This window comes from Ciconia boyciana, chromosome 6 (genome assembly GCF_034638445.1).
Source record: "Ciconia boyciana chromosome 6, ASM3463844v1, whole genome shotgun sequence".
Lineage (NCBI taxonomy): Eukaryota > Metazoa > Chordata > Aves > Ciconiiformes > Ciconiidae > Ciconia > Ciconia boyciana.
Genome location: NC_132939.1, coordinates 18,211,590 through 18,232,151, shown reverse-complemented (window position 1 = coordinate 18,232,151; position 20,562 = coordinate 18,211,590). Strand labels below are relative to the sequence as shown.

The following is a 20,562-nucleotide window of genomic DNA, read 5'->3' as shown; positions in this document are numbered from 1 at the left end:
TAATGTGCAAGAGGTTTGCAACCCTAGGACAATGCAGACCTCCACAACTTGGCTGCTCATTCAGTGGCAAGATGGCTGTCACAGCTGGCTTTTTAGTAACATTCAGAAAGGGGGGTTGTATTGACAAGGCTGTAACTGGCTTTTTAGTAACTTTCAGCAAAGGGGGATTGTATTGAAAAGGCTGTATCCTTTTTAGACTAGTTTTGAGTTCCCAAAGTCAAACCACCTTTGAGTATTTAGCAGTTGTGTTCCCACACATACTTGTGTCTTCGCAGTCCTCATGCTGGTACGCATGTTAGAGGAGAAAACTCAATAAAAGCTGGGAATGGGGTTCCTGATTCTAAATTTAAACTACTTTGTACATCTGAGCTTGCAGTCGAGGTTAGTAAGAATGGTTCTACTGCATCAGACTAGAGGTCTAGCCCTGTATGCTGTCTCTAGCTATGAATTAAATCCACAAATTTAGAGTAGCATAATATTTACTTTTTTGTTCTCCATTTTTTCACTAATAATTCTTTTCCTCACTCCTAAGGATAACCCCATGATCATGTTCCTTAGAGCATACAGTTATATCAAAGCTCATCACAGCTGGGACTGCTTTCAGCAAGTGCATTACCTTATATTTATCTACACTGAATTTAATTTGATGATTTAGCACTCATGAGGGTCCTCTGCAACTCTTAGGTGTCAGCTTTAGTCTTTACTACCCAGTAATGTAGTTTCATCAGCAAATTTTGTCCCCCTAATTACCCATCTCCTTTTCCATATCTTTCATAAAGATGTTAAACAGAATAAGCCCCAGAGGGCCCCAGGACAAATGACTCCCTTCTGGAAGTTGCCCATGTAATTAATTCTTTTTTCCTCTGTCTTTTAACCAGTTATTTATCCAGGTGAAGACACCCTTTGGAGTCTCAATGGAGAGAAACACACATTTCTAGGGAATGCTACATCTGACCTATTTCCAAATGAGATTAATCCTATTCCAGAAATATTTGTTTCTCTCCAATTGCTTTAATGGAAATAAGAGTGACTGGTTGTGCTGTGCATGTTTACACCGTAGGCATTTAAAGTTGTGAGATGAATCACACCCCTGCTCTTTTGTCTCATTCAGACTTTTTTGGCTTTTCCAAGACATATGCCTTTACTTACTAAGCAGAGTGAACATGAAAGAATGCTTACTGGTTTGCTTCTTTGGGATTTTTTTTGTTCCATCTATATTACCTCATGTTTGAATCCTACTTCAATATTGCCACTGACATTTAGCACTGTTATTCTGGCTAAATGCTTTGGCATTACTTCAGACTTCTTTGGGAGATGACCTATTCTGTATTTTACCTGCTTACCTATGAGAAATGTTGCCTTTGAACTTTTATGTCCAAGTATTTCCGTGTCTTGTGATTATTTTTGTTTTGTTTGAAATGTGGCACATATGCAATTACTAGCTTTATTTGATTTGGACAGCTTTACCTCCAGAGTCAATAAATGCTCTACAGGACTATTTATTCTAAAACATAAGTGTTTGCTTACGGGCAGAACTGTACTGCTTTAACACTGCCATGTTAAACTACTGCCAAAATGTATGGAGGTGCTATTATTTCAGTTTACAGAGGGTTATCTGGGTCTAGGTTAAACTGAACGGAAATGGATTGAAGTGAAAGAAGCTATGCCAGCCTTTAAAACTGCAAATCCTTGTGTGAGTATTTCAGACAGCTTGTCTAAATAGGGCCAACCCTTATGCTCTAATGGAATTCCACAATGCACATTATCTTCTTGCAAATACGTTATTTATATCATAGTAATGTGAAAGCTTTGGCCTGCAAGACAAAGATTAAAAAAAACAAACAACACAATACTGGAAAGGAATTCCATGCTCTAATCAGAAGTGTGCATTCAAAAATGGCCAAGTTAGAGGGGAAAGAAATTTCCTCACCGTCTATTTCATCCAGTGGAATCTGGCCAAATATCTGAAGGTAGGGACGATAAAGCACCCTTCTGAATATCCATTCTGCTTGACTGTCATCAGGATGAAGTAGAGCTTGAGTTGTCACACCATAGGCAATGAGCCACACACTCAAGAAAAACAGAAAGAAGAAAACATCCTTCATCTAAAAAAGAGAGGGGGAGGGGAGAAAAGGAGGAGAGGTGACTGTAATAGCATAGTCAAAGAACAGTAGTCTTTCTGTATGAAAACAACTGAAATAAATCTATTTCTTTACAAGCTTGTTTAGGTCAAAGGAGATGTAATAGGATACAGTTCCATGCACAGAATTTCTCTCTTGACCTTGCTGTTATCATATTGTTCTTGGCCTGTAATCAGCATTTTTCTTTGACAGCTCATTTAGATAAAGGCGTGTTTTAAATTAAAACCTTGCTTTTCAATCATCTAACATTTAAAAATGAAATACATTTTATCTTTTAAGCGAATCTCATTGTACCTTTAAAATGCAGATTTTCTGTGAGATCTCAGTACCATCGACTGCTTTACTGTGAATTACAAGAGTTCTGCTGCAGCAGTGAATCCTGGTAACAGTCAGTGCTCATTGATGAATACTGAATCACCAATACAGCAGACATTGAAGGCTGCAAGGATCAGGTAGCTTCTGTCTTGGGTTTTCAAGGTAAGTAATGCATCTGAGGGATTGTTTTCAGGACTTCCTGCTTGTAAACATTGTGTTTCTCTACAGAAGCAGAAGTAATTGCATCCTAAAACACTTACTTTAAAAAAAAAAACTAATATGTATTTCAAGTGCAATAATTTTTCCCTGGTGGAACAGGAACACTTCATCCTCTTCCCATCTAATCTGACAAAGTTCATTAGGGACTGTAGATTCATTTCAATTAGATTATTGGATTGTGCAGTTACCCTAAAGCATAGGCATTTCAGTCCTCCAGCATGTTACTTGGAGTTCTATTAAAAAACACGGTATCTAAGCCAGGCAAGACCTAGTTGGTGTTTCTCTGACTTTCACCAATGTATTTTGTTTTCTGGATGATTTAAAATTTAGCAATGCTGCAGGACTGTAATGGTGTCATAGTTACGAAAAAGCGGTGGCAAGTCTGGAAATATTTTTTTCCAATCTGCAGTCTCTCTGTGAACGGGCATTGTTCTGGCATTGAACTGCCATTTTAGCAGCTACCAGACTTGTTTCAGCAATTCTGTTAGCAAGGTTAAAAAGGAGAAAGACAATAAGGGACAATCTTGGATTGCTTCTCTGTTTAAGTAAGGGAAATGATCTTCCTTGAACCCACTGGATGAACCTTTCGAGAAGGTATCATTTACTGAAGTAACTTGCACTGTTCTTTCATTTGATGTAAGGTACAACATAGAACTACCAAAGCTAAGGCATTGTGTTGGTTTGGATGGGGGGAAGATGAAAGGTTCCATTTCATGGTTTTGTCTAGGCTGCTGTTTATGTTCTTATTTGCTGCATCTTAATCTGTGTTATCTCATACAACTTAAGATGCCAACATAGTAGACACATCACCATATTTGTTCAAGGCCCTGGTTTAGCTTGGTATGCAGCAAGGAAGGGTTAGGAGCTGTAGATCTGACTTGTTCCCTTACAATAAAAGTCTGCTAATGCTGTAAGCCAGATAATGTTCAAGAACAAATATTTATTTGCCATTTACCCTTTTGCTACTCCAAGCAAATGTCATGTTAGAGTTCCAGTTATTGCATTTGTAGACAAATCCAAATAGCTTGGTAGTTATGTTTATTCAATGTATAGGCTTGTTTAGACTGTAGGGCTTTTACTGAGCTCTGCTGTGAGTCACAAATCAAATACTTGTAGATTCTATAACAGCACTTACAATTAGATCAACTCCTATTAATCAGTTACCATGAGCTAATTGGCCTAGAGGATTAACATGCCTAAATAAAAAACTACTTCAACATACCAACGCATACCCAAGCACAGTAACTGTAGTCCTAATGTCTCATTTCTTGCAGGAAACTGGTAATAAATAAAAATCTTTTATCAACATCTTCCAACATATGCTCACAAAGTACTAATACGTTTTCATTGTAACTTGGAGCTACAAAGTACAAGTAAGAATAACTCCTGTGGGAAACTTGCAACTATCCTTTTTCACAGATTTTTTTTTCACACTTCTTGCAAATAACATAATGTTTCCCCAAGCAGAGCAGAGTCATTCAGTAAACGCCCTGCCCTTCTGTAAATGGCCTGTTGTCTGTCTGAGGTCTTTGCTCTGAATGCACACAGCTTATGAAGTAGGAGGAGCAGCAGTAAGTCAAAGACACTCTACTCTTCATTTGCCAGATCTGAGGATAAATTATTAGGTAGGGTACAAGGATTAGTAAATTGGGACCAGCTTATGACTACAGAGGTCTTTGGAAGGATCTATTTCAAACTTATTGCATCTAATACTCATGACAAATAAGGGAATATATGCAAAATGACAAGCCTTAAAAATATAAAGGTAGATTATAAACTGATTTCCTTTGTAAAGAGAAGATTTCCTACTGTCCAATTTTTAGAAAGCACAGGTATTTTCTGAGAGAGATTGCACACTTACCATTCTTTCCACAATTATGATCTTTGGTCCAAGTTGTTTGTGAATTGCAAAAATATGTATAAGTCTAAGTGTAAACACCATAAAATCAATGGCAAGTATTGTACGGCCAGCTTGAAAAGTTGAGTTCAGCATCCTGCAGAACACATGAAATGAAATATCAGATCTCAGCAAGTACTGCTGAGAAATATTTTCTCAAATATTACACTCAGTTTCCAGGCATAGCCTAGTTAGGAAAAGGCAAGTGCTTCAGGGCTCTAAGAGGAATGTAACATAATGTCTGTATATTGACGAAAAATAGCCAAAAGATGGAGGGACACTGTATTCTCTGTCTTGGCTTCAATGAGATTTATTTAAAAAAAAAAAAAAAAAAAGATATTGTACATCGCGTAAAAGTGATTGCCAAAACCAAAAAAAAAAAAAAGCAGAGCTTTTCTGTACATGGGTTTGAATATACCAATATGTCTTTTTGTGGTCTCTGGAGCAACTTCTATGATTCCACAGAATTTTAGAGGCTTTTATTACAGAAACATGTCTCAAAGCTTGTAAAAGTAAATGTCACAGCCTGTCCTCACATGCGCATGAGACTCTCCTGTCAGTTGACATACATAGCCCTTGTTACTGATGCTGACCACGTCACATGGAACAGATATATACCTGCAGGTTACCCCAATTATGAAGAGGAAGATGGTCACCATATCACATTTATTCCAGTTATCCTCCACATACAGCTTAAATTTTTTCATTAAATTTGTGTCTTCATCTGTATAGAAACTCTGAAAAAGAGAAATAATCATCAGTATTGATCTGTTTCCAGTTTCACTATTTCATTGTGAGTTTTAACATAACACCTGTTTCCTTTTTCTCTTTCGTTGCAAAGAGCAAAACCAAATTTCTAATGTAATAGGTAAAAAGCTTGAAAATATAAGCTCAGTTTACTGTCTTGAAACACAAAAGTTGGATGAAAAAGAAAAAAAAATCAAATCTTTTTATTCTTGTGATATTAGCCTTAAGAATTTTTGAGGCCTGATTTAAGATTTTGTCAGCATTTGGGCTGTTAAACAATACAACTTCCAGTCAAAGTTCAGTTTCTAAACATTGCTATATAAACAGCATGAACAGATTTGGCATTTGTATACTGGAATTGTCAGTGAGTGCACATTTGATTTGTAGGCAAAGACTTGGGTTTCTTAATTGGGTTTTAGCCTGGCATTCTTCATGCTTTACAGGTTTATAATGAAATGTTCTTTGATCCAAATTTTTTCCATGTCCTCCTCTGGTTATGGCCTTGCTGCATAATTTCAAATAAATTGTAACAATTTTTTTTTTTTTAAGAAAAGCAAACCAAAAAGAGATCTGCTAATGTTTTGAGTTGAGAAGTATTTGAGGAAAAACACAAATAATCTGAATTCATTTACTTGTTTTTTTTAAACAGTCCCCAGCGGGGAAGAATCTCTTAAGAGGATGTAGATTTGTCTGCTGTGTTTCCAGGTGTAGGAAACTTCCAACTTGCATTATTTGTGGTGGGAGGACCTAGTTCTGGGGAAATCAGAGAGATACTTTGCAAAGTGAAGGACATGTGAATCTTAGCAGCCTACTTGACTTGGCTATGGCTGGAGCAGAATGGAAAAACAGAGGTGGAGCTACAGGTTTATATATATGGTGGAGGAAGAGCTTGCTCTGGGAGAGAGAGGTGGAGTGTTTTGGATAAGGTAATTTCTGTATTGGTCTTCTGTGCAAAACTGCACCTGACACTTGAAATCTTCATGCTTGTGCAGTTACACAGATTGTAAATCTATTCAAAATATTGCCTTAAGTTTTACTGTGTTACTACTAAGATGTTGTAGGTTACTGACCTGTCGGATTTCTTCCAAGACCAGGGTAAAAACCCAGAAGTAAAGTATAATTTCTTTAGCAGATGGTCCCTCAGGTGGAGGTGGTTTAAAGTCCAGTAAAAGGACATAAGTAAATAGAAACAGAAAAGCAAAGTACATTATAACATTCCCCATAAATACAGTTACAGGGGCACTCCAGAATTTTCTCCACCGAGTAAACACGAATGTCGCCCACGCTGTGTTTTCAGAAGGGTTCTGCTTTTCCAATTTACCATTTCCTCTGCAAAACAAAAAGAATGTAGGGTTGGTGACAATTTCCTAAAATTAGTTCATGGGAATAGGCTCAGTATTATTTTATATAAAGCTTCTTGTAAGATAGTAACAGGCAGATGCTGGGGGTGGCAAGGAGAAAGACTGTAGAAGTCAGAGCAATCACATTACCATAGCAGAAATATTTCAAGTCAAAAAGAAGGTTTTGAAAAACAAAGTCACATCAGACTTAAGTGCATATTCTTGTTATTTCAGTTTTGTTGGGTTAATTTTATTTGTAACTTCATTGTCTTCCTGCATGTAGTACAAACACTGTGCAAATACACAAGGAGAGGGGGAAGTGGGCTAAGTGCTCTTCATCATCCTAAATAATAGGAAAGAAAAGGAAATGGCCAATGTAGTTTGCAAGTCAGTTCTTAATTATTTTGGCTCTAAAAATTTCTTGCAGTGTTTGCATGCAGAAGTTCTTGTTGTTGCTGTGACTTTAAACAATTCCTCTTTTTGACCCAGTTTCAAAAGTGCTGGATCGCACTAAGCCTGTGTTTCTTGACTATCCTTACTGAAGTCTGAGAGTACTACTGAAGGAATACTTTAGTCCTTTACACAACTGTAAGCGCTGTCATCTTGCCGTTTATTAAATTAGTGTAAATTGCAGAAAAAGTAATATAGAAGCCTTTTAGCAAAAAAAAGTTGACCTCATAAATTATTTATTAAGGTTATTTATTTATTATTAAGGTTAATTATTTATTAAGTCTGACTATTGTGGAATTACACAAGTATTTTGGTAACTGAAGGGAAATTTGACCTGTACACCTACAGCTGTTTTGGCTGTGTTTTGGAACATGAAGTGCTATCTATTGGCAATGGAAATTATCCTGTGTAGACGAATGCAAGTTACCTGTATTTGATAGCAATCTGATTTTAGTATGAGGTTTTGTTTCCACATAAATTGCTCTCCTGTGTAAGCTAGGGATGTTATTGGATCTTTTAATTTCTGACTCTGAGAGGTGTGATCTCTAATGAAGGATGTGCACACTAGGGTATGTTTTCTGTTTCACCTCACAAAAAATAAACAATGACTCTTCACTGGTTTTTAATTTCCCCTGACATTCTTGATAATTATTAAATACATTTGTTACAACGAAAAATTTCTCCTCACAGCCAGTCTTTTCTATGTGCCTGATTCTGTACTACCTCTCAATTTATGACATCATAAGATACATTCCCATGGTAACAGGCTAATATCATAAACAGATAATTGCAGCTTTACCGTAAGATGCTGAAATAGATCTGGGAGGGAGAGATCCTCTTTGTTAAAATAAATTGCTAAGATAATAGCAATTGGAATGCACAATGTAATGACCAAACCACGCTTCACTCTGGATATGGAAGTGCTTTTTGACATTGCTTACAAATAGCTCCCAAGAGGCAGATGTTTTTACACCTATTTTATAGGTTAGGGAGGGAGAGAGAAGAACTAATGATTTTCTCCAATATACCAGCCGTTAAATGCCAGAGGTAAAAATAGAACCTAATAATTCTGGCTTGGTCCAACACTTCCTGCTGTGGATGATGCTTCCTTGCTACCGTTGTTCATGTATTTCTGTAGGTCTCTTTAAACTACTGAAGAGCACATGCTTAATATAAGTGGCTATTTAGCCATTAAGAGGACTTTGTGCTAATCAAAAGTCTTCCTCTCCTGACTTAAGTCCTTGTGGCCTCCCAGGTTTTGGTGATGAGTGTGTGGCAGAGGTATAGGGTAGGATTCAGAAGTTCTGCATCACAGATCTATGAATGACCACAAGCAACTGATAAAATCTTTGTGCTCAGTTACCCGTTTGTGTAATGCTCCCTCTAAATCATAAGTTTGTTGTTGTACTTCAGGTTCCTCAGGGCCCATCTTTTAAAATATAAATGAAGAGCAGTAGTATGGTGGAAAGCTGGCTTAATATAAAATTCCCAGGTACTGATGTTTGCAAGTAATTCTGTTGCTGCCTGTGTAGGAAAGTATGTAGTGATGCCCTCCAATAATGTAAGGTTTTGCTGAGAACCTTCTTTCTGCTCAGCTCAGTAATCTGATAGGGGCTTAGTTCCTAAATCCAGTGTATATCAGCCATTACGAGCTGAAGGGAATCTCAAGAAATGCTTTCTGATTCCCCAAGTATTAAGCAGATTCCTCGTTCTGTAGAAATTATCTGCTCAGAACAAGTACAGTTGTGTCTCCTTAAAACAGTGATATATCCCTGTTTTTTTTCTATATTCCTTTTAGAGTGCAACAACAGCAATAATCAGAGGGCACAGCACTTTCTGAGGAGTAATGAATTTCTTGGTCCTTCAGCTGCTCCTTAGATCATTAGCTGCTCACTAATCCACAAGAAGTGTCCTGTTCTTTGATTGTTGTCACAAAAATTATATTAACTAATGGTTTTAAACTTACCTATCTTCTTCCTTGGAAAAAAAGGGAGTCCTCTCTGTATCTAAACTGTCCAGCTCTCTAAATGGCTCTGGCTCATTCTTTGATTGTTTTTCCTCACTGTAAGGAAATAAACTCATTAGTTGAAAGATGATGGTTAGCAATTTTTCACTACTAAATTTGCATTCATACAGAACTGATAGCATGTACTTATCTTGGACTTGCTCCACTGAGAAGCTATCAAATAATGTGTAATCCTTACCTCTGCAAATTCTGTTTATTTCTAAGGAGAAGGCAGAAGTCACCCGCAAGATTCAGAGCACTGATAATTGGCATGCTTCACAAAATGGAGCAGGATGCTCAGTTTCCTCAAATTACTTAGGATTTGAGCAGAAATAAACCCCTCAGTCAGCCCTAGAAGACGATACCACAATGCTCCATTCCTGGTTACTCTTAGTAGCAATTAAGAGAGGAAGTGCCAGAAGCAGTAGGGAACATGGTATCAACTCTTGCATTTCCAGGGAAAGGAGGCAAAAAATGTCCTCAACAGAACAAATTTGGAAAGGCTGACTTTGATTATGAATCATAATTTAAACCTTTCCATGAAAACTTTGCCAAAATTTCACATTAAATTACTTGAATTTGTCATAGTGGCTGCCAGGTTCACAAGAAGGTCATTTTTAGTGATACTGGCAGAAGGAAAATCTTAAGTCAGCAGTGCCAAACAAGTTTTCCTCTTGCTTTTTAAGTAGTTTGACAGTTAAGAAACATGTATTTCATAATAGCATGTCATTCCATAATGCCAATTCTGATGATTTGTATATGATTCTCACAATATTAGGAGGTTTTCTTAAAGTTTCAGTTCCTGGATTCTTATGACTGCCTGAGCATCTTGGCTGCTCTTTTCTTTTCTTTTCTTTTGGTTTTTGTTTTTAAGAAAACCTAAGATTCTAGCCATCTTCACTGTGACAAAAATCTGAAAACTACGAACTCCAAAGCTATGCCTGCAGAAGACTAACAAAGAGATGACATTGAATTTGAAAATCTTAATTGATTTCATGTCAGTCCTCTGTTTTTAAGGTTGACTTATGGTTATCAAGGCTTGTGGCTGATAATACTGCTTTGTGATGGCTGTTTTACTTGATAAGATACAAGGCTTGTGGCTGATAATACTGCTTTATTATGGCTGTTTTTCTAGATAAGATACTGAGGTTTGAACCAGGCATCTCCAAATCTAGAAATAGATGGTGCTATACCTGGAGATATTCTACACATTACTGTGTAGAATCTGGAGCTGACAGAATTCCAACAGGCTTTTCTGTGGACTGTGCAAAATAGAAGTGATCTATGTTAAACTGCAGCATTGATCTTTTAAGTATTAGAATAGGCACTAGCACAGGACACACAAATCACTCAGTCCCATAGAAAACGGATTTGGTTAATAGTGGTGCAGTCCTTCTGTTGACAGTCTGAGGCGATATTACTGGTTTTATCACTTAGGTGAGAAATTTTGAATCTGGATATTTTTTACGGCTTATTTTTCATCCCTTACTTATCTCTTGCACCCAAATAGTTATGTTTGTACCTGAATGCTATTAAATTTGTGTAGATTAGGAAAGGACACCAGAATCCACAGATTAACTTCAGGATCTGTGTGCTTGTAGACATGTCTCCCCACCATATTTTTGTCAGGAAGGCCTGAAAGTCAAGAAAACAAGAGATGGCTTTAACATCACAAAAACATACATGCAGATGAAGTGCATCCATGTTCGGTGGCTCCTAAGACAATGAATGCTCTGGAAACCTAAAGAGCAGGCACACCTTCAGAGCAAACAGGTGTTCTGCATGTCCTTCTGCAGATGATGTTGAGTATGCAAAGAGTTATAAACAGGACAGTGGAAAGAACAGCAAGTCAAGTGGAATTAAGCAACATCTGTAGTACTAAGAAAGTGCAAGTCAGGCACTGGGAGCTAAAAGCACCATCACTCTTAATTTAGCTTTGTGTATGTGGAGAGAACTCAGGCTGTGAGGGCAAAGCTGAATAGTAATTTGATTTAACTTTTATCAGTGAGCTCTTCCTTGAATCTGAACAAGGAGTTACCTCACATCTTGGAGCAGCTTCATTATGCTTCAGGCAGATCAAAGTGCTTTCCTGATGCTTCTGTGTGAGCAAGGAAGGAAGAAAAAGCACAGGATGGAATAAGGGCTAAACCTTCTCCTCAGTGCACTGGTCTGCAGGCCAACTGGATGAAAGGGAGGAGAAAGGGGGAACTGTGTTGCTTTGTCAAGAATGCAGTATAACGTCCTCTTTGTATGGTGCTAGGGAGAGGGAAGAGTCCCCTCTCCAAAGAATGTCTCTTACGGGAATACGTTTCATGGGGTTGTTCAGTTGCTGTGCTATCTTCTGTGTCCAACATTATGCTTAAAGGCCATGGGGGTAGAGGTGGTGAGGGAAGGGTCTGTAAAACTTACCTGGACGCCATCATGTGCAAAGAAAGACTTTGCATCCGCTTCTGTAGCCAGCTGAAGGCAAGTGGTTTTGTTCCAGTACTGATTTTTCCTCACTAACAGAGCAAAAGCTCTCTCCTCACTGTTGTGGTAGCATTCACTAAACAGTTCTACCAAATGAAGGAAACATAGACAAACAGATCTTGTAATTTAAAAAATTAAAAAATGAATGTAAGGCAAGAGAGTGATGTGTGTAGGGTGCAGCACGGTGGCAGCAAAGCCTGAGCACTGCCGGTGCTTTCCTTGCTGCACCAGACTTCTGCAAGGCTGAAGTAGTTGAAAAGAGCCTGGACACAAGAATAACTCGCTATGGCTTTATGCATGTGTGTACATGTGTTGGGGCAGAGGGCAGATGAAATAGATTTGCTTTGGTAAAAAAAAAATAAACTGTAATTTTAAAATTCCTACTATTTGGGAGAAAATCTCTCAGTACCTCCCTCTCACCTCTTTCTATCTGCATGCTCCCTTCTCAGCCTGGAGCTTCTAACAGGTTTGTTCTTCAGGTTTTTTCCTATTGTTGTTTGATCTGAGGATAAATTTTTCTTTCTTGGTTCTTCTACAGACAAGCATAAGAATCTTACTGAAACATGTCAGTATTTGTTATAGTCCCTCATTTGTAGCTGCCTCATGTGGACCTCTAGGCAATATCAAGCACAACTGTATCTGTTGGGTGATCCTCTTACACTTTGAAGGATGAATTGCCACGCTGCCCCCAACTCTCCTGAATAGACTAAACAAAAGGAGCAGCTCAGCTTTGGCTTGTAGCCAACAAATCCTTGGGTTTAAGACATAACTATTTGACATAAAATAATATTAGCCTTGGTAGAGTGTTATGGCGTAGTTTTGTTTCCAGAGAAGCTGGTCCTGGAGCTCAGAAACTAGGATAAACAGTCCAAAAAGTCAAGGTTTTCTCATTAGACAAGATCTGACTTCTTGTGTCTGTTTCATTCTGCTAATTCACTTGATTATCTCAGTACCTTTCCTACGCAAGCCTACACCTTGTAGTTACACTGTGAGGGCTGGGGAAAGATCAAGTTCACTTAAAATAAGCTGATATACAGACTTATTTTGCAGTTGATGTGGTATTTATCATTCTTAAGGAATGTTTGCTCTACTTAATATTAGCAGTGTTATCCAGGCCAGAAATTAAAATTGAGGATCTGATCTAATACTTACTAAAGCCAAGGAGCTGACTTCTGTGTATTGGATTAGGCCCTGTAATTCCATGACTAAATTACTTGAGCTCTGTGATTATATGAGAACCTGACTTTTATTTTTTGTAAATAATATGTCCCTGTGAGAAGAGGGGAAAATGTGATCTGTGTATAAATAATGTAGCAATGTCCGCATGAGCCTTCAGCTGCTTGATGTACTAGCTCTAAAGGGAGAGAAAGAACCTCTGCGTTTCCACGTGTGGCGTACTTTAAAGCCCTCTGTTCACAGCAGTTCTACCTTCAGGTACGGATTAGATTGAAGTCAGATCAGCAGAGAAGCTTGTGTGTAGACATCTGTTTTTAAACCAGGCAAAGGGGAGAGGGCTTGGCATTCCAGCATAGCAGATGCCTGAATACTTACGCTGTAGGGAGGGGTGGCTTGTCCGCTGCAAAACCAGCGTCACTGCAGTTTTGCAGTGCAGTTAGCCCTTTTCTAGGTGAGGTAATCTCAAATTATTTTTAGCAGTGAAGACAAACCTTAAAACTTGTTGCTCTAGTGGCCCTTACAGAGCAAGCTTGATATTGCAGGAAAACCAAGCTGCTGTGAGCCTGAAAGTGTTTTGGTTATTCTATCTTGCCCATTGCTGTTAACACACCTTGTACTAAGATCAGATGCTTAAAATACCAACATGCAGCAGAAGAGTAATTTCTTCCATTCACCCCAGGGGCCAGTCTTGGAACAGTGATTTTTCCAAAATGATTGGTTTTTAGGTCCTTCTTCTGTGATATTTGAATGTTTGGGACTGCCTGTTCTGCAAGGCTGTTAAATTATTCATGACAGTTGACCTTTTACAACTGAAACAGCATTTTTTTCACTTGCTTGCCTTCCAATGGCAGTTACTTCTTAAATTTTTGATGCTGTTAAAAAGGTGCCGTTACTTACCCACAGCGAGCTGCTCATACTTGGCCTCTTTCATTATATGTGCTACTTCGGTCTCTGTCTCCAGGCGGGACATCTCTTTAAGGATCTTGCAGGCTGCCAGAGCTGAAGCTACACCCTCCTGACCCTGTAGAATTGAAAGGGGTGCTGCCGTTACCATACGCTGGAGGGCATTTCTGAACTGGGGAGACTTCACTAAGGAACACATCTAACAAAAAAAAAAACCAAAACATGCATGCCTCCCCTTTGAGGAATCTTCCCTCAAATACAGACTTGAAAGTCCAAAATGTCGATTGAAATGACAGTTTTGGTTATATTTGAGAATTGAAAACCACACATTGGTAGTTATTGTGTCTTATAAGGCTGGAGACTTCTGGGTTTGATTGACTTTAGATGGGCCTGATTTGGGGTAGCAGTCAAAGACTGAAAGGAGAAGAACGCGTTATGGAAATAGAGCAAAACAGTCTCACAGTGCCAAGATACCTCAAACATGGCTGTGCTGAGACCCTGCATAAGGACATATGGGAAAGGAGGGAGCACAGCTGTCAGAGGCACAACAGTGGCACACAGAAGAGAAACGTGCCTTCTGGTAATAGGGCTCCACAAACACAAGGCCCTGCAAGGTGAAGATGTGTCTGCAAGCACATGCACACACACTCACTGGCTGAAGAGCTGTGCTGCAGTTTGTCCCTCCCCATGCCTCCCCCTATGCCAGATGCAGCCATCTGGAAGCTCAGGGATGGAGCCTGGTAGCTGTGTCTGGCTCTGTGGGGGGAGGGAAGCTATGGCATTGCACTCCAGATGCACGAGACAGGGCCTCAGTTGTGGAGGATTGTAAAACAGGAGCCAATTATGCCAGCTTGAAGCTCAGCCTTTGAGAGCGTGATGCTGTTGTTCCCTACGCATGCAGCACGTAAGCTAAAGATGCTCGATTGCACTGTCTTCCCTCTCCATCGAGCTAGAACCCAAACAATTGACCTATTGTAGAAGGAACAAAACCTGAGACTTAGAGTGGTGAGTCATCAGCAGCAAGAAAGAGGAGGGCCAACTCTGCAGCTGAAGTTAATCAGCAGCATTTCAGGCTGTGCTGATTTACACCTGCTGCTGCTCTGCCCTCCCTCTCTGTCAGGCCCTCTGGCCCCTGCTGGCATGAGCCACATGAGGTGAAAGACCCTATATGCCACATCTTGTATTTTAGAAGCAAACCTATCTGTCATCTGAGCTGCAAGGCTGAGCAAAAAACATCTCATATACTTGAAATATGCCAATATTTCACCTGAAGCAGCTATAGCTCAAAGCTTACCATAGCCCAGAAATAGTTTGCCATCTTGTGCCGATTTTGAAGTACTGCCCATACAAACAAATCCCTCCAAGGATTTTTGCTTTTCTGGTTCATATCCAAGGGCCCAGGTAGTCGCTTTGTATTCATTTTATCCTGAAATATGGTTTGTAGAAATTAAAATCTGCTTTGCAGTCTCATTCCATGCAAATGACATGATCTAAGCTGCTCTTGGCCTTGTCAGCTACTTCATATTCTTTTGATTTTTCTTTCCTGTAGGACTGAAGGTAATTAGTTCATTCTGTACTGAATCAAAGGACCCTTGTGTCCCCGATATAATTCAATATGTGTGAGAACGTTCTGGATGAAACCGTGACTCCATTGAAGTCGATGGTAAAGCTCTCATTGACTTTATTAAGGGCAGGGTTTCACTACTGGTGTGTAATATCATACAAGACAAACCTGTGATTAACTAATTTGAGCTTGCCTGCAGTTATATTGGATTCTGCTCAACTGCCACAGAGGACATGGTTTCAGAGAAAAGGGAACAAAAGGCATTTTATTTCAACAGAAATAAATCTCACCAAGGCCCTGTACAGGACAAGAATGGAGTACGTCAATACCCTCTTTTTAGTCTTTCCTTTGAGAAACCTCTCCCTCATGCAGGGAGTATTTTAAGTAGAACACTGCTTATTCCTTTAGCATTTGATAAAAAACTCTCCAGAGGAAGTATGGCAACCTAGGTCAAGTTCTGAGTTTTAAGTATATTTAAAAACTGCCTTTATATCTCTTGTGTTAATTAGAAGCAGCCAGAGTGGATTTTTTTTTTTAATAAAATAAGTTTTTGTGAGGATATATTTTTAAATCACTTAAACTATGGGATTCTGTTCAAATTTATTTTAATGTCATTTTTGGGGGGTGTTGGGTTTTTTTTCTCTTCAGTTTGTAGTGAGTCATTTAATCAACTGAATTGCATTGAAAACTTTGCAGGAGACAAAGATATCCTCAAAGTCTCATCAGTCTTTGTAACCACTATTTCCTAACTTGAAACAAGACATGCAATTTAGCAGCAGTGACACTCATATCCCAGTACAGTGGTGCTCTTTTTGTTGCCAGTGATAATGGGATTGAGCCACTGGTGGCAGCCGTGGGAAGAAGCTTTTAAAGGAAAAAAAGCTAGTAGGCAGTGTGATCTGATATCTGAATTAGGCCTTATTAACAGAAAATTGGCTTTAGCTCACTTACTGCCAAATCCCACAAAGGTAAGTGAGATTTCAGGGGCAAATTTTTGTTTCTGTAAAATTTGTAAGTCTGGAGTCTCCTTAATGATTTCACAGGTATTGCCCCAAATTGTCTGTCCTTGTGAACAAAGAAGTCCTGACTAGATTCAAACTTAGCTTTTCATACTACTAATTAACTTAGCTAGGCTTTATCAAAGCAAAAGTGATTGAAGCTTTTGAGTGAGAATTTATTTTTTTTTTCTTATTTATTTTTCAGTTTAAACAGTTTTAAGATGAAACTAGAACTTGGTGAATATCAAAAGGTTTAATTGTTTAGTTTGTCTAAAACTCTGATCTTAATGAAATTTCTCTATACCTCTCTGTTTTGAAATCATGTGTCCAAATTTATTTCCAATGCTCTTGCAAGAACTTTGGTAGTTATGAGTTTCAAATGTTAAATACACTGTCAAAATGCAAAAATGATGATATGTCTATTGCACAGTTGTGGACAATGCACTATAGGCATTCCACAGTGGTACCCATCACATGTTATTCTTACCATGTGTTGGCCAGGGTGCTTGCCAGGGCCACTTCATGCAATTGTTCTTATTTCTTGCTGTGTGTTATGTCACTCAATAACAAGACTATAATGATCTAAAGGCAAATATCATGTACTGCACATTATTGAATATCCAGTCTACTCCTACACAGTATAAATCTGGGAATAGTTTTACGTACAAAGATCACCATTTTCAGACCTGGGATTGAAAATGGCCATCACTTGTTTGTCTTTCTCCTAGAAAATACTGTCTTTCAGGTACTTCTGCTTGAAGTTCTGTATGAAAAATGCAGACTTCTGTTTTTATGTCTAATTACTCCTTAGTAAACATAAATCTATCTCTTCATATTCCCCATATATCTTTCATTGAATCTGTTCTTATGCATGTGAGGCTAATAAGATCAACAAACTGTTCTCCACATGCAAGGTGCTAGAACGAGGAATGGTCTGTGGAAGTTGTGCTAGAAAGAGGGTGAGATACAGGGGCCTCTGCAGATCCTGAAACAGAGGCCATATCTTAGCACTAGTTCAAGGTACAGTAAAACTTTGCATAAAACCCCATGTGCAGAGGGGGAGAAAGAGGAATCACAATCTGTCTATCTTAGAAATTCCCTTCTTTTCCTTTTTAATTTTGAAATTAAAAATATCAAACCATTTTAGCTGTAATAATAATGAGCTGAAAAAAAGGAATGAGAAACTGAAGTGACTTTCTCTCATGTTCCCTTTCCTTCCCTTCCCCACCCCCAAAGGCTAGACCTAGTTAAAATTTTTCAAATTCTAAATTGGAGTGGAGCAGGACTATGATGGAAAGTTGTAACTCACGGATTTCTTCTTGCCTCCATGTCTGAGATCTTGATAGAAATCTTTGCCTGCGTCATGGAGAAAATCCTTGAGAACTCTAGAGACCTCACTGAGAGTGAAGAGTGGGCAGATCTCCTTCTGCTCCTTATGCTGTTGGCCAGTGAGCCCTGCCAAGGTCAGCTTGCTTTCTTCATGTTTCTTCAGTAGAAGTTCATAGAGGAGACATTTCTGAGAAATGGAACAGTAGAGTCTCTGCAGACGACTATATGTCAGGAATTCGGATATGTTAGCCCCGTTGTCAATAAATAATTTTACGAATTCTGGTTTGTCATTGACCAGAGCATCCATCATCACTTCCTCCAGGTCACAGGACTAGATTGATGAAGGGGAAAAAAAAGAAGTTTTTGGAGGTAATCATGGATGGATGAGGAGGGAGGTAAGATTTAACATAAGGATGTGCACATTTTGTCTTCCACAGGGTCAACAGTGGGTACAATGAGAAAGAGAGGTAGAACTCTCTTCATTTCTCTGTGACAAAATGTCTATGTAAGCATTAAAGCTAAAACATTAAAACAAACAGCATGCTGTAGGAGTTGTGGTGATGTTAGGTACCCACCGCACTGGGCATATATACAGCAGTTGGAAACAGTGACATTCTTCCTACTGTCTTCTAACGGTAATATCTGTGTGTTTCTTTTGCTTTGTAAGCTCAGGTTTGTTTGCTTTAAAGGCCTGTACAGAAGTGGGGGGCAAGATTCTTGCTGCACAGAGCTCAAGAAAGAGACTATGACCACTGAATTATTCCTCTATCTTTAGCTATTATCAGTTAGGGGACCAGAAAGACAAACAGCCTAAGGAAGCATACTACCACTGCCCAATCTCTTTAGTGGAGAATGCAGATAGTGTTAAAAACTGAAGCCTTCTATCAGGATGTTTCAGTGTCCTGTACACATTGGATTATACACTGATTGTCCTCTAAGGCAATAAAACCTGGTACCTTCCACTCCACGTCACCATTGAATATTTCACTTTTAGCGATGTCCACTCTATTCCAGGCCACTGCCAGCTTCAGTTCATCCAGATATTCCTGAGCCTCCTGACTGTGACTTTTACAGGCTGGCAAAAATAGGGAATGCAAATAAACTCAGTACTTTACACTTGTTATGTTTAATTTAATATAGTATTGGTAATTTGATTAGCAATACATGCTCTCCTTCAGCTACCACAGATCTGTGGGTTGCTTAATCAGGAGCCCTTCACAGCATTTTTTTCCCTAACTTAAGAAATATTAATATTTACAAATTTTAATTTTTGCTAGATGAATTCTCTATTAAAACATTAAGTTTAAATGTCTGTAGGATTTTAAGAGGGACCCTGGCTTGCGGAAAGCGGGGGACAGGACTGGCTATTGGTTTTGTCTTCTTTCAATTAGCACATTAGGAACAGAATGTCTTTTTTTTCCCCATGCTAAATTTAGGCTAACACAAACAATTAAGTTAATGCAAACTGAAATGGGTGGCAGAGCAAGTAATGTCTTCTTTCAGAAGACAGAGTGAAGATTTCTTATAGGAGAAATTGATTGTTTCTGGAACTAAGGCAGTTCAGGTCTACTTGCATTTTTTGGTGGGGTTTTTTTGGTTTTGGTTTCTTTGTTTGTTTGTTGTTGTTTTTTTTTTAAATGGCTTGTAATTGGAATAACTGCTCCAGTATATTTCAGTTCTTCTATAACCTCTACTACTAAGAGAAGCAAGTAGTGAAATAAAGGAGCGATTAAAATAGTACTATACAATAGTATGAGGTTAAAAAGCAAACACTAGTTTAAAGCAAGGTTACAAGAGCTATGGTAACTGCCACAGTTAATTTGTCAATAAACAAACAGAAGAACTCTGCATCAGAAATGAAATCTGATCCAATGGCCAACTGAACTTGCTCTGGACAAGAATGAAATACATTAATGGCATAGAAGAACTCAAATAAGACAAGTATTACACTGTGCTGTGTTTATTGTTCTTACCTTTTACTAAAGCTTTTAAAATTACTGTGTCTAGTTCTTCTGAAGCATCTTGCTCGAAGTTGTGCAGAGTTAGAAGATGTTCATGTGAAATAATGTTCTGAATCTATTGGGAGTTGAAACGAACATCATTTTACGCGTTGTCCTACTGCTATATATTAATGCCTAAGAGCCCAGTGGAGATCACCCATACAGTATTTTCCCAAAACTTACGTTCTAATTGTAAAGCTGAGTTTTGGCAAGAAGACAAACACTATTAGTTTCCCATATATAAATAAGTCCTAAGGCAAGAAGGGAGTTATTGCCTTTTCCAAAATCACCTAGCAGGATAGGAGGAACAGAACTTGGTTATCCTGAGCAGTGCTTTAATTAAAAGAGCCTTCCTTAACTCACATTCTTATTTGACTCATAGTCATGGTGTGGCCAGCATACCACTAGTTTTGTTTTACCTTTTCCTGCTTTGACATTTAAGTTTTGCTCTCAGAGTTGTTTTTTTAAAAGCATAGTCTCTAAATCTTCTTTGAGTAAAAGTCATCAAATATTGATATATACAGTACCCTTTCCTTCTGCTTCTCTATTGAGTTTTCTTTCTTGCAGTGCAGCTGCACCGAGACTTTGTGAGCATCTGACAATATTGCTTCTAGATGCCCTTCTGTCCCCTTGTGTTAGTGATCTTGCAAAGTCCTCCATAATGGAATTAATATGTGGAACTTTTAAAGCTAAGGATTACAGGAGGGACTGCAAAGAATAAGTAGCGGGTCAGGTCAAGTGGACTTGGACTTGGTTTATCTCACAGGCACATGGTGCTCTTCAATCTTCACATAAAGACAATCTCAAAGTGTTTTTTTCTTTCTTAAACACTTATGCAAGTGTGCCTCAGTTTAAGTCCAGCAAGTGTGCCTCAAGACAAAGAGTAAGCAAAATCTGTGAATCTGTTTTGTCTTTCTTTTTTAAGAACACACATAACTGAGAAGAGATAGGATAATTTCTAAACACCCTTCATTCTTTTTAATTTATTCATGCTTATCCACAATTAGGT

At 38.5% G+C, this 20,562-nt stretch overlaps 2 protein-coding genes across 2 annotated transcripts in view; one reads left to right on the top strand and one right to left on the bottom strand.

Annotated features, from left to right (window-relative positions):
• The window catches only part of TSSC4 (tumor suppressing subtransferable candidate 4), a 62,516-nt gene that overhangs the window by 14,708 nt on the left and 27,246 nt on the right, over positions 1–20,562 (top strand). The window lies entirely within an intron of this gene.
• The window catches only part of TRPM5 (transient receptor potential cation channel subfamily M member 5), a 43,086-nt gene that overhangs the window by 7,438 nt on the left and 15,086 nt on the right, over positions 1–20,562 (bottom strand). Inside the window, exons 7-18 of the mRNA XM_072864541.1 lie at positions 19,527–19,629; positions 18,510–18,628; positions 17,534–17,884; positions 14,957–15,088; positions 13,657–13,780; positions 11,524–11,669; positions 10,637–10,749; positions 9,076–9,171; positions 6,390–6,648; positions 5,191–5,309; positions 4,537–4,669; positions 1,931–2,105 (exon numbers count right to left, since the gene is read on the bottom strand). Coding sequence (XP_072720642.1) covers positions 1,931–2,105; positions 4,537–4,669; positions 5,191–5,309; positions 6,390–6,648; positions 9,076–9,171; positions 10,637–10,749; positions 11,524–11,669; positions 13,657–13,780; positions 14,957–15,088; positions 17,534–17,884; positions 18,510–18,628; positions 19,527–19,629 — 1,870 coding nt within the window. The remainder of the gene's footprint in view (positions 1–1,930; positions 2,106–4,536; positions 4,670–5,190; positions 5,310–6,389; positions 6,649–9,075; positions 9,172–10,636; positions 10,750–11,523; positions 11,670–13,656; positions 13,781–14,956; positions 15,089–17,533; positions 17,885–18,509; positions 18,629–19,526; positions 19,630–20,562) is intronic.